Below are 13,925 nucleotides of genomic sequence, written 5' to 3' on the forward strand. Positions count from 1 at the left end.
AGTACTATACTGTGCTATTTCCTGTGCCTCAGGAATAGTTTCTAAGTTACTCAATACATATGTGGCCACTTTATATCTTGGAGACTTTCACCTTCTGAGATCTGTAAGATTAATAATTCAATGCAAATTACTAAGGTCAGTACAAGGGGATATCAAATCACTATTCAGGAAAAGGTGTTTAACAGTCCCATTCAAGCTACCCTAGAGTCTAGTGGACATTTTCTTTTTAAATCATTTAAAGTACTTAATGTACATAAAATCAACTTCCATATGCTAGGTCAACCTAAATGCATTCTCCCACACATCCATAGAAGTTATTACTGCTTATTCCTAACATAATTCCCTGGTTTTAGTCTAATTATTTACACGATACATTTTCCTTTCTTGAGAAGCGTGGTAAATAATTAAATGAGCATTTAATCATACTATAATGTATCTTATAAAAATTAAGTTGTTCTGAATTCAATATGTGTATATATTTTATATTTAAAGATTGGTACAAATGAAGGACATCAGCATTCTCATTAATATTTCTTCACGTGAATATATTCATCATTAATATAATTTATGAAAAGAGAGAATTTTATTTTGCCCACCTTATTCAGATGGTGCATATAATTGAACACCAAATCATATAATTGAATAACAAATCATTACAATTCTGTAAACTGTAATACTTTCTCACATCCTCTTCTGAAAAAAAAATATTCAAAAGAACTGTTCAGTGTGCAGTTTCTTCAAAAGATCACAAAATACAATGAAAGTAAAGTACCTTTAAAATGTCAATAAAACTATGTACGTATGCATTGTCACAGAGACCAATGCTGTGACAAAGTTAGCAAATATCACAAATACATTAGCAGTGTAAAAGAAGCAGCATTACTCAATGTTAAATGCTACAGCCTGATTAGTAAATTGATGCAGATAAACTCTGGAATAAATGAGATGTAGCCAATATTCATTTTAAATTTTAATTTAATACTGCAATATCCAAAGTTTACAGATACAAAAGATTATATATGGGCACTGTGTATTGCCAGCTGCAAGAATCACTGGTACAGCATTAGAATTTAATTTTATTTATAAATAAGTTTTAAAGAATCCAGCTAATCTTATCTCAGCCTAAGTAGTCCCTAAATGCAGAAACTAAGTGCCATGTTATTCCTGAAACTCCCAAACTTTACAACAAATTACTTAAACAGAGTACTCAAGAATACCAAAATGCTCATTAACAACAGACAACAAGTAACATGGTTAAACACAATTTCCATGTAAATAAAGCAGTCTTACCCTTTTTCCACAGCTAACCTTTCCAAACAGGAGAAGTTCAAGTGTCAGTCAGTCAGTCAGTGCAGTACAGTTAAAACTTAAAATGACAAAAGAATCATTTAGCTATAAATGCACAACTGCTACCAATCAGACACCTGAGTGATTAATAAGTTCGACATAATTGGCTGGAAAAAGGCCGAAACTTCCATCAGGCCCAACTCCCTGCCACCATCCGGCATCAATTTGATCTATGTTGGTGATGATTTCCTCTGGATCAAAAGTGATTTCTGTGTCATCAGCTGAAAGTTAAAAGAAAATATGACATAGATAAAAAATAGTCCATATTTCTTTAATGGAATTTATATGTTTAGAAATTATAGCCAGCAGGAGCCACCCACATATGAAAAAAAAAAGTTTCTACCCAATTAGTATATAATTTCCATAGATTTACAAAACTAAAATAATCTTTACCAGGCACTATAACTGAAATTCCTTTTAAGTCTAGTGTTTTCATAAAACTGAAAATATATTATACTGTTGGCTATTACAGTTTAAGTTATGCCAACCAATGCAAACTGCAAAGACAAAATTTCAAGGAATGAATTCCAATAGTAATTACTACAAATACAGTTTGTAAAACAGGCACTGACATTACCAAACCTGAAAGGTGTGGTAAAGTCCAGTGGGAAGATTTTTCAATGTTACCAATCCTAAATATGGCAGTCCCTGGTTATCGGTGGAGGTTCCATTCTGACGGCTTGATGATAAGTGAAAATTGCTGATTACAGAAAATCAGCGATTTTCAGCACTTATCGGTGCTGATAACCGGATTTTTGTGTCGATAACCAGCTAATGACACCTCTGTTAGGTAGGTATTGGTACCAATACTCTATTATCATTGCCAATAACTGGAAATCAGCACTAAACAAGCCCCATAAAACCGGATCGCCGACAACTGGGAACTGCCTACAATATTCTCAAGTACGTAGTTGTCAAGACAAAAGAAAAGGTATGCTGTGATAAATTTCAACGATTCTAAACCTTAACTCATAATTCGAAATTAATACTTTCCCATAGACTTAACTCCTGGTTACTTTACACCTTACCAACTGCTTAACTCTTAAACTATATGGATCTCACTTTTCCTAGCCTCCTCGCCATTTTCATTCCTTATAATTAGTTAACATGTATTTTCATATCCTGAATGAATTAACTTCTTTTTACACGAGTTGTTTTTTGCTTGTTACCTTAGTACAGTCAAACCTCTGATTTTGTATGCCCCGGTTTTCGTGCGATTCGCTTTTTGTTGACTTTTTCCAACAAAATTTTGACTCGTGTTTCATACATTTCCTTGGAATTTGTACACCCAGAAATGCTCCTTCCCAGGGTCCACCTCATGACAAGGCCCGTACCAAGCACCAAAACAAAGCATCACATGTTCTCTTGTGACCCATTGTGCCTTTGTGTTCATCGCTTTTTGTGCTTTTTCATTCGAGCACAACTACTAAATAAGTCATCATGGGGCCAAAGAAAGTTCCAAGTGCCAGCCCTTCTGTAAAAAAAGGCGAGAAACACTATAGAATTTAAGAAAGAACTCATGGCAAAGTATGAAAGTGGCATACATGTGGCTAATCTCACAAAGATGTATGGCACGTCCATATAAACAATCTACTCCATCCTAGCAAAGAAAAAAGAAATCAAGGCAGCTGATGTTGTGAAAGGGATGACGTCATTAAAAAAACAGAGATTGCAACTAGCTGGAGATGTTGAGAAGTTGTTATTGGTTTCGATCAACAAAAAAACAGGTTGTAGGAGACAGTGTGTCAGAGGCGACAATTTGTGAAAAGGCAAGGATATTGCATGCTGATCTCAGTAAGAAATTTAATACCTACCTGAACACCTGAATTAGCCCTGGACACTTGACCAGCCAGAACAACACCCCACAAAAATTACCAACACTTAGGTAAAATTTTAACTGTCAGCAAACATTGTTACCGAGTCTCTCCCATCAATCGCTAAATAATTAATCATTTGACGAGGGGAGGAGGGTGGGAGTCATTCAGGTGTTCAGGTAGGTATTTCAACATTAGTTTTAATATGAAAACTCTATATTGCAATACATCACCTGAACACTTGAATTAACCCGATTTACAACATTTAATTGGAGGTGGGCTCATTCATTGTTTCAGCCCGACCACTCAATGTACATTGGCATAAACTCATTAAACTATTACCTTGGATTAATACCGTTAACTTACCTTCAATGCTCAGGTGAGAAAACGGAAGGAACGAGTACCTCAACGTTAATCTGATCTGTAAGTCTCGTCTTGGTCACGTCTAACCTCCCATGAAGTATCATAAACTTCTCATGTGTGGAGGGGAACTACACACCTCACAAGTGGCTGTATAGCCTCCTATGTATAGAGGATAAGTCCCAAGGGCAGATCCTTCCAGAAACCTCCCTTGTGGTATCATATACCTCTCATGTATGGAGGGAAACTGAACATCTCCCATGTGGCTGTTAGCCTCCAATGTATGGAGAATACGTCCCAAGGGCAGATCTTTCCTGTCGTCCACTCAAGGCGAGTGATGAATCCAGAAGTTGTGATGAGGGAGCTGAGCCGCTGCAAAAGAACATACTTACCAGGGACAGTACACCAAACCCAGACATAAACCAGAAAAGTAGGCAGACTAATCTACGAAAAAAGAGAAATCAATAAAACTGCTACTTCCCCTACCGATCCCGCGCTAATTGCCAACTAACATAACACTGAATTAGCCGCTACGAATGGCCCTAGTGAGTAACCCCCCTCTGAAATGAACTGTACATCTTTCAAGTAGAAAGAAGTGAATACTGACACTGATTTCCAAGATGCCACTTCCAAAATCCTGCTTACTGAGAAATTCCTCAGGAAGGCTGATGACGTCGCTACACTCCTGATACTATGTGCTCTAGGGCATAGAACATCGTTTTCCGAAACTGTCTCTGGGAAGAGATTGGGAGATTACTTCCCTTAAGAAAAATCTGATTGAGTTTTTCGATAGCAGTCTTGAATAATGACCACAGTAGTGGCAATAATTTGGCAGTGAGCGACAGGTAGTACTGAAGCGCTCGCACTGGACAAAGACGCACTTCGGCAAAGTCGCCTCTGACGAAATCCTCGAAAGACGAAACCTTAAACTCTCTCGGAAGGGGGTTAGTTTCTGACTTTGACTTATCCACAAATTCCGGAAGATACAAGATACAAATCCTTCCCCGCAAACGAAATTGATTTCGAGATATACTGAATTTCCCCCACTCTTTTAGCTGTAGCCAGTGATATAAAAAATAAAACTTTCTTATTAAGTTCTCGTATGGACAAACTCTCCAGAGGTTTAAAGGCTTGCGAGCTTAATAATTTTAGAACATCCGCTAAATCCCAGAGGGGCCCAAAGCGGAACAATCGGGCATTCGATCTTAAAAGATCTAAGATCATGAAGGACTCTACTATTAGAAATCTCTGGTAAATGAAACCTAAAGGTGCTCGCTAGCATGGACCTGTAGCCTGCAATAGTAGAGTAAGAGAGAGACTTGGATTTCCTGAGGAAAGAAAAAATCCGCCACCTTTGCTATCGTAGGGCAGCAAATACTATGCCCTTGTCCCCTGCACCAGGTACGGTACATCGCCCCTCCTTACCTGGTATAACTTCCTTGTAGACTTCCTCAGGCACATAGAAAGTTGTCGAGCCACTCCTTCCGAAAGACCTGACTTTAGGGCTGTTCACTGTACAGTCTCCATGCAGCTTGGTTGAGCACAGGAAGATTCTTGTGGTAATGATGAAAATGAGGCTGTTTGAGAAGATCCTTCCTTCGGGGCAGGAGGATCGGAGGTTCGGACAGCACTTCCAAGAGATTCGGGAACCACGGTCTCCGAGGCCAAAATGGAGCAAATAGGGTCATCTCCGTATTCTTGCACCCTCTTAGCTTTGCCAGTACAGAAGGAAGGCATATACTTGCAGATTGTCCCACAGGTGGAGCATAGCGTCCGTCCCGCAAGACATAGAGTCTGCTACCAGAGAGAAATATACTGGGAGACAATAGTTCAACCTTGTGGCAAACAGTTCCACCGTGGCTGGCCAACTCTTTAACAGTGATTGGACTACCTCTTGCGCTAATGTCCATTCGTTTCCTCGGACTTCTTTTGAATAGCTCAGCGCATCTGCTAGGGCGTTGGGCTTTCCCGCAATGAACTGCGGGAGTAATGAGGTCTTGCGGCTTTCGCACCAATGTAAGATTCTCTGCGCGACGATGTTCAGAGTTGCTGACCTTGTATCTCCCTTTCTTTTTAGGTAACTATTGCTGTAGCATTGTCTGAAAAGTGCTATGACTTTCCCCCGGATTTGATCTTTGAAGCTTAACAGAGCCTCCTCTATGGCTCTTAATTCTCGAAAATTTATTAACTCATCCCGATCCGAAACCCTCCAAAGGCCCTCGGATTGAGCTTCCTTCAGGGCTGCGCCCCAACCCTGATTAGAGGCTTCTGAATACAGATGTATGTCCGGAATTGGGAGGGCAAGACTTACGCCGGTGGTCAGATGAGCCTCTTCTGACCACCATCGAAGATCCTCAAGGCAGGAATCATCCCAGATTATCACTGCGTTCTCTTCCCGAAAGTCCCAGCGATTCCCGAGATGTACCAGCAGAGAACGCATCTGGAGACGAAAGCCTGGAACTAGAAGGGACAGAGATGACATCTTACCCAGATGACTTCTCCATTCTTTTGCAAGTTGCGCTTTGTCTCATAATCGACCGCACTCGTTCTCAAGTTGGGAAAGCCTTCAAAAGAGGCGTCTGAATCTCCACGCCAAGATAGGTAATAGTCTGAGAAGGGGGAGGGAACTCTTCGTTGTGTTGATACGAATCCCCAATGTCTTGCAGAGCTTTAGATGGAAGTTCCTCGCTCTTAGGCCTTCTCCCTGGAAGAGGCTTGGATTAGCCAATCGTCCAGGTACCTTCTCATGTGGAAGCACTTCCACCCTGACGATGCATGATAGCAGAAACAGGAGCCATCACCCTCATGAACACCCGAGGTGCTGTGGTTAGTCCGAAACAGAGGACTTTGAACTGGAAGGTTCCCAGTGGACCTGAGAAACAAAGGAATTTCCAAGATTCTGGATGTATTGGAACTTGGAGATATGCATCCTTGAGGTCCACTGACACCATCCAGTCGTGTTTTTGGACTGACCTCAGCACCGACTGTGTCGTTTGACCTCAGCACCGACTGTGTCATTTCCATACGAAACTTCGTGGAAACAATGAAACGGTTCAGGCCCAAAAGATCTAGGATGGGCCTCCAAGAACTGACCGCCTTGGAGGTTACGAAGATTAGACTGTAAAAGCCTGAAGTGGGGGGAGCTACAGTAGGGCCTCGTTAATCACGGGGGATAGGGCCCAGAACCCCCCGTGATAAGTAAATACCCGTGTTATCCTGGTACCCCCCCTGAAAATTGCTTTAAACCGCCTACTTTAATAATTAACCTACCCAAGACCACTATTTCAATGTTTATAACTGCCTACTTTAGTTCAAGCACCAAATATTTCTTCAACTATCACCTTAAACTAAATTCAAGACAGTTTCAAAGTTATTCTTTCCAATATGATATTGTTAGTATACAATAAAGTTTTGTACATACTTACCTGGCAGATATATACTTAGCTTAGGTCTCTGTCGTCACGACAGAAAATTCAAAACTCGCGGCACACGCTACCGGTAGGTCAGGTGATCTACCTTACCCGCCGCTGGGAGGCGGGTGTAAGAACCAGTCCCCCTTTCTTGTCAGGTTATTTTCTTCCACCTGTCTCCTGAGGGGAGGCTGGGCGGGCCATCAATCGTATATATCTGCCAGGTAAGTATGTACAAAACTTTATTGTATACTAACAATATCATTTTTGTACATGAACTTCCCTGCCAGATATATACTTAGCTGATTGACACCCTTGGTGGAGGGAAAGAGACACATACTTACTTAGAAAGTGGGGACAACACATGTTAAAGGAATACATAATATAAACCTCGGTTTCTTACCTGATTTAGGCAGAAGACTTGATAGTTACTGTCTATTAGTCTGCGTTGCCTAAAGAGTCTCAGCGAGGGCGTGACCTATGGCTGAAGAACTCTTTGGTCTACCAATGGGAACTGAGTCCACTTACTTGGCAGAATCCAAGCAGGATCTTGGTCAATGGGGATCCACCCACTTTACCATGCCAGAGCCGATCACTACCCAATTGCAAGGAGCCCTCAAGCACAAACCGATCAGCCTAACCAAATACTAACATTAGTATACGAAAGAAGGAGCTGCCTCCTGCAACCTCCTTCGTACAACCAAAAAACTCAAACTTAAAACTAACAGGAAAAAGGATTAAAAAGGATGTGTTTCAGCTCCCTGCCCCAGCACTGAATCCGCCGATACGTACGGGCCTAGCCCAAAACACTTATCATACGTAATCGATACGTCCCTTAGGTAGTGATTAGAGAAGACTGATTCACACCTCCAAAAAGTGGCCTTCATAAGGTTTTGTAATGACAAATTCTTCTTGAAAGCCAAAGACGTCGCGATGGCCCGTACTTCGTGCGCCTTGACTTTCAGAAGGTTAAACTGTTGCTGATTGCAAGAAGTGTGTGCTTCTCTAATAATATTCCTGATAAAGAATGAGAGTGCATTTTTAGATAAGGGCCTACTGGGGTCCCTTACAGAGCACCAGAGATTGCTCTCATTAGCGGCAAGTCTTTTCTTCCTCTGAAGATAATATTTCAGGCTTCTCACCGGGCAAAGAGATCTCTCCTCTTCTGTCCCAACTAAGGAGGATAAGCTTTTGATTTCGAAGCTCCTGGGCCACGGCGAAGAAGGGTTTTCATTCTTGGCTAGGAAAGCCGGAAGAAAAGAGCAAACCGCGGAGCCTCCTTGGAAACCTACCTCACCTTCTAGAGCCTGCAGCTCGCTGACCCTCTTCGCTGACGCTAACGCACAGAGAAAAAGAGTCTTCATCGAAAGGTCTCTGAACGAAGCAGCATGGGGAGGTTCGAACCTTGAGGACCTCAGGAAGAGCAGCACGACATCAAGATTCCAGCTAGGCACTAAGGAGGAGGTTCTTTTAACCGTTTCAAACGATCTGATTAAATCATGGAGGTCCTTGTCCTCAGATATGTTTAATCCTCTATGACGAAAAACTGAGGAAAGCATGCTCCTGTATCCCTTGATGGTGGAGACAACCAACCCGCATTTTTCCCTCAGGAAGATAAGGAAATCTGCAATCTGAGTCACAGAGGTACTGGAGGAGGAAACTTTATGAGTCCTGCACCAGCGTCGAAAAACATCCCACTTCGACTGGTAGACTCTAGATGTGGAAGGTCTACGTGCATTGGCAATAGCCCTTGCAGACTTTGCCGAAAAGCACCCTTAGCTCTGACGAGACTCTTGATAGTCTGAATCCAGTCAGACTGAGAGCGGGGAGGTTTTTGTGAAACCTGTCGAAGTGGGGCTGTTTGAGCAGATCGACTCTTAGAGGTAGGGATCTTGGGACATCCACCAGCCATTTCCAGTACCTCTGTGAACCAGTCGTGGGCGGGCCAGAACGGAGCTATCAACGTCATCCTTGTTCCCTCTGACGCTGCGAATTTCCTTAACGTTTCCCCTATAATCTTGAAAGGCGGGAACGCGTAAAGATCCAGATTCCTCCAATCCATCAGGAATGCATCTATTGCCACTGCTCTTGGTCTGCAATAGGGGAGCAGTATAGATCTATCCGCGCATATTCCTGGAGGTCGCAAATAGATCGAGATGGGGCCTGCCCCACGTCCTCCACAGCTCCTGGCATACGTCCGCGTGCAGAGTCCACTCTGAGGGAAGGACTTGATTCCTTCTGCTTAGCAGATCCGCTCTGACATTTCTTTCTCCCTGTACGAACCTGGTGAGAAGCCTTATGTTCCTTTCCTCTGACCACAAGAGGAGCGATCTCGCTGTCTCGTACAGGGAGAAAGAGTGAGTCCCCCCTGTTTCCGAATGTAAGCCAGGGCTGTAGTGTTGTCGGAGTTGATCTGAACATATTTCCCTTTTACGAGGGGTTCGAAGGTCTTGAGAGCTAACCAAATCGCTGTTAGCTCCTTCTTGTTGATGTGCCAGGACACCTGATCCCCCATCCAGGTGCCTGACACTTCTCTCGACCCGAGAGTAGCTCCCCAACCTTTGTCCGAAGCGTCTGCATACAACACTAGGTTGGGGTTCCGAACCTGCAAGGAAAGGCCTTCCTTGAACAATAGAGGGTCTAGCCACCAACGTAGATCCTCCTTTATCTCTTGCGAAATCTTGAACGCAAAGTTCAGACCTTGAGACTTCCGATCCCAGTTCCTCGTCAGGAAGAACTGTAGGGGTCTGAGGTGCAACCTTCCTAGAGAAACGAATTGCTCCAGCGAGGTGGAGAGTGTCCCCAACAACTCATCCACTCCCTCGCTGTGCATACATCTTTCTCTAGAAAGATTGCTACCTTCTCCAAACCTCGGGTTATCCTCTCTGGGGACGATACGCCCGAAAAACCTGAGAAGCCATCAGAATCCCCAGATAGATACGCTCTTGGACTGGGGATTAGCTGTGACTTCTCGAAATTCACTAGCAAACCCAGAGAAGCTGCTAGATCCAAACGTTCACTAGTTAAGTCCTCCAGACATTCTCCTTGGATTTGGCCCTGATAAGCCAATCGTCCAAGTAGAGGGAAATCCTCACTCCCTCGAGATGAAGCCACTGGGCAACGTTCTTCATCAGTCCTGTGAATACTTGGGGGGGCCGTGGAAAGGCCGAAGCATAGGGCCCTGAACTGAAAAACGTTCCCTCCCCACATGAATCTGAGATATTTGCGAGAAGAAGGATGGATCGGCACATGGAAGTAAGCGTCCATGAAGGTCCAGCGACACCATCCAGTCCCAACCCCGGACGAAGAAGCTTGCTAAGACTGATGACGTCGTCTCCATAGCGAACTTCCTCTTCTTCACAAAGACATTCAGGGCGCTTACGTCCAGAACCGGTCTCCATCCTCCTGAGTTCTTGGGAACTAGGAACAGACGGTTGTAGAACCCCGCTGAAAAAGGGGGTCCTGAACCATCTCTATTGCCTCTTTCTCTAACATCAGCTCTACCGCTAGAGCGAGGGCTTGATTCATTAGTGGGTCTTTGTATTTGGCCACCAGTGCCCTTGGAGTGGTGGTCAAGGGTGGTCTCGAAATAAAGGGAATGAGGTATCCCCTCTTGATGATACGCGAGGACCAGTTGTCCGCCCCCCTTTCGTGCCCAGAACATCTGCAAAGTTCAGAAGTCTGGCACCCACAGTTGTCTGGAGGACCCCCGAACTATTTCTTGGCCCTAATAGACCGGGAGAAGGTCCTTCCTCTTCTAGGTGGTCTCGAACCTCTGGAGGAAGAAGAGCGAGACGAAGGTCTTCCTCCCGAAAGGGTTCTTGCCTACTTTGAGCCTCTTTCTTCGTCTCTGCTGAAACGAAGGTTTCGGAATTCTAGCCGAGCGAGCTAGCATATCCTGCGTCGCTTTTGCTGATAACGAGCTGGAGATATCGTTAATAGTCTTCTTGGGGAAGAGTTGCGGGGAAAGCTGTGAATACAGCAAGGAAGCTCTCTGTGCGTGAGAAACCGCCTTGGTAAGAAAAGAGCAGAAAAACGGCCCTCTTCTTTACCACTCCTGCACCAAAAGTGAAGCAATTTCCCCGGAACCGTCTCTCACTGCCTTGTCCATGCAAGACAGAACTGCGTGGAGGTCTTCAGGCGAAAGAGTGTCTTGCTCTTGAGTCCTCTTAGCCAACACTCCCAGGGTCCAGTCAAGAAAGTTAAAAACTTCTAAGACTCGGAACATTCCCTTCAGAAGGTGATCCAACTCGCTCATACCCCACGTCGTCTTCGCAGAATTCAGCGCCGAGCGACGTGCGGAATCGACCAACGAAGAGAAGTCCGAGTCTGCAGAAGAGGGAAGCGTTAGACCCAAGGCTCTCCTGACTCGTACCAGAACCCCATCTTACCCGTCAGCTTGGACGGGGGAAAAGAAAAAACTGTCTTGCCCTTCTCTTCTTTTGAAAGCAACCAGTCGTCAAAGTTCTTCATAGCCTTCTTCATAGACACTGTAGGCTTCATCTTAACGACTGAAGACTTCTTAGCCGTATTGGTCGTTGAAAATAAGGAAGGAGGAGACGGAGGAGCAACGGCCGAAAGAGACTCCCCAAAATCTTGCAAGAGGAGGTCTGTAAGTCTCTTATACGAAGAAACCGAAGCATCCTTGGGCAAATCTTCCTCCGAATCAGCAACAAATTCTACCGAAGAATGACGTCTAGAAGCTCTACTGCCCGGAGGAGAGCTAATCCTTGGAGAGCGCCTACTAGGCGAGCGCCTACTGGAAGAAAAACCACCGGGAGAGCGCTTACACGGGGAGCGCCTACCAGGAGAGCGCCTACCAGGAGAGCGCCTACTTAGAGAGCGCCTCCCAGGAGAGAGCCTACTAGGAGAGCGCCTAGTTGGAGAGCGCCTACTAGGAGAGCGCCTACTTTGAGAGCGCCTCCCAGGAGAGAGCCTACTTGGTGAGCGCCTGCTAGGAGAGCGCTACTTGGGGAGCGCCTACTAGGAGAGCTGCCTACAAGTGGAGGCCCGACTGTCGGAAACAGATTCTAACTCCACAGAAGAGCGTCTGGATAAGGGAGAGCGCCTATCAGGCTCTCTGCGCCTGCTAGGCTCTTGGCGCCTGCCATCCTCACTACGCCTGCCACGGGGAGAGAAAACATCCACAGATGAATCCCTGTCAGAAGCGCGGCGCTTACAAGGCTCTGAGCGCCTATCCAATCGGGAGTGATCTAACGGAGGAGAAAACTTCCGTTGCCGCCTACCAGGCTCTTGGCGCCTACTAGGCTCTTGATGCCTACTAGGCTCCGAGCGTCCGTCAAAAGGAGAGGTGGCCACCAGGCGAAGAACTCTTCCTTCGCTCCTGACGAAAACGAGGCTCTTGACGTCTGTCAAGCTCTTGGCGCCTAACTGAAGAGGAGCGGAAATCCTGAGGAGAGAGCCTGTCTGGCTCCTTACGCCTTACATGCTCACAACTCTTGCTGGGAAGAGAGGAGAGCCTACTCGGAGAAAGATCCCGAGCTCCAGCCTGCACTTCTGACCTCCTACTAACAGGCTCAAAAGCTCTTCTAGCCAAAGGAGATTTAGCCGAAGGAACGTTTTTAGACTTCTTCACCGGAAGTGAGGCGTCTTGCCGACGATGAGAAGTCCCGGCAATAGACTCCGCTAAAGCCGCAAAATCTGCGCCTGCAGACCCGCCAGGATACGCGCAGGAGATCTCTTAAACTCCTCTACAGGGGACGAAGTCCGAGAGCGAACAGGAGAAGCGTAACCGGACGAAATCTTGGTTCTCTTGCATTCCACTTCTGGCTCTTCCGCGAAGGATTCGGGGCTGGAAGGGAAGGGCGCAAGGATCCTTCCAGGGCTTCTTGAGAGGGCGAGACGACTCCGATGCGCTCCATCTACGCTGAGGAGAAGGCGACGAAGATGACGAGAAGCACTGGCGCAATAACTCCTTCTTGGTTCGATCCAAGGCAGCCTGGGAACGAGCAACAGGAACTGCCGAGGGGACGCCTGACCGGTGGGGGTTCTCCCTAACCTTCCTGCGGCTTTCGACTTTCCTCCTCCACTGGGTCTGGGAGTCTGGAAGAGGTCTAGGCCTGGAAGCGTTAGTGAGCCGGTCAGACGCACCCTCCACTGCACTAGGCACTGCACTGATCACTTGCACTATCATCACTCTTACCTTGTCGAGAGCGAGCGAGGCTCTCCTTACTCCTGATCGAGGCTCTCCCAGAAGCAACTTCCGAAAACGAATCTTCGGGTTCAAAGCTGGGCGCAGGGGCTGAAACTGGAGAAGGAACTACTTCTACTACAGGATTCTCAGCGTCAACTTCACTCACCCTCGATCTACTAGAACTCTTTGAAGAAGCCTTGCGCACCCTATCCTTCTCTAACTTTCTCACATAAGAAGAGAGAGCCTTCCAACCATCCTCATCCAAATTCTCACACTCTTTGCAAGGGTTAATAAAAGAGCATTCCTTCCCTCTACACGACTCACATACCGATTGAGGATCTAATGCAGCTTTAGGAAGCCTAACTTTACATTCCTTCTCTGAACAAACCCTAAATAAACTAGGTTTCTTAACTTCAAAATCATCCATGATTATAGATATGTAAGAGAAATCCAAAAGAAAAATCCAAAACACAGTCCAAAAAGCGTATGCCAAGCCAACAACCAAAGGGTACTTCACCAAATCCAAATCGTCGGCAACGAGAACGAATTTTAACTATCGTAAGGACTGAACAACAGGTGTTGTCCAGCCGGCGACAGAAAATAACTCTGACAAGAAAGGGGGACTGGTTCTTCACAACCCGTGCCTCCCAGCGGTCGGGTAAGGTAGACAGTGCCCATGACCTACCGGTAGCGTGTGCCGCGAGTTTTGAATTTTCTGTCGTGACGTCAGAGACCTAAGCTAAGTATATATCTGGCAGGGAAGTTCATGTACAAAACTTCAATTTCCCCTGCATCAGATCAGCAAACAAAATTATAATTACCTAACAATTCCTTCCTATT

General features: G+C 45.3%; 1 protein-coding gene across 1 annotated transcript in view; it reads right to left on the reverse strand.

The window, feature by feature from the left end:
- Positions 1–955: 955 nt before the first annotated feature.
- The window catches only part of LOC135201807 (drebrin-like protein), a 163,386-nt gene continuing 150,416 nt past the window's right edge, over positions 956–13,925 (reverse strand). Inside the window, 1 exon segment of the mRNA XM_064231075.1 lies at positions 956–1,568. Coding sequence (XP_064087145.1) covers positions 1,417–1,568 — 152 coding nt within the window. The 3' untranslated portion in view covers positions 956–1,416.

Source organism: Macrobrachium nipponense, chromosome 28, assembly GCF_015104395.2.
Source record: "Macrobrachium nipponense isolate FS-2020 chromosome 28, ASM1510439v2, whole genome shotgun sequence".
In the NCBI taxonomy this organism is placed as follows: domain Eukaryota; kingdom Metazoa; phylum Arthropoda; class Malacostraca; order Decapoda; family Palaemonidae; genus Macrobrachium; species Macrobrachium nipponense.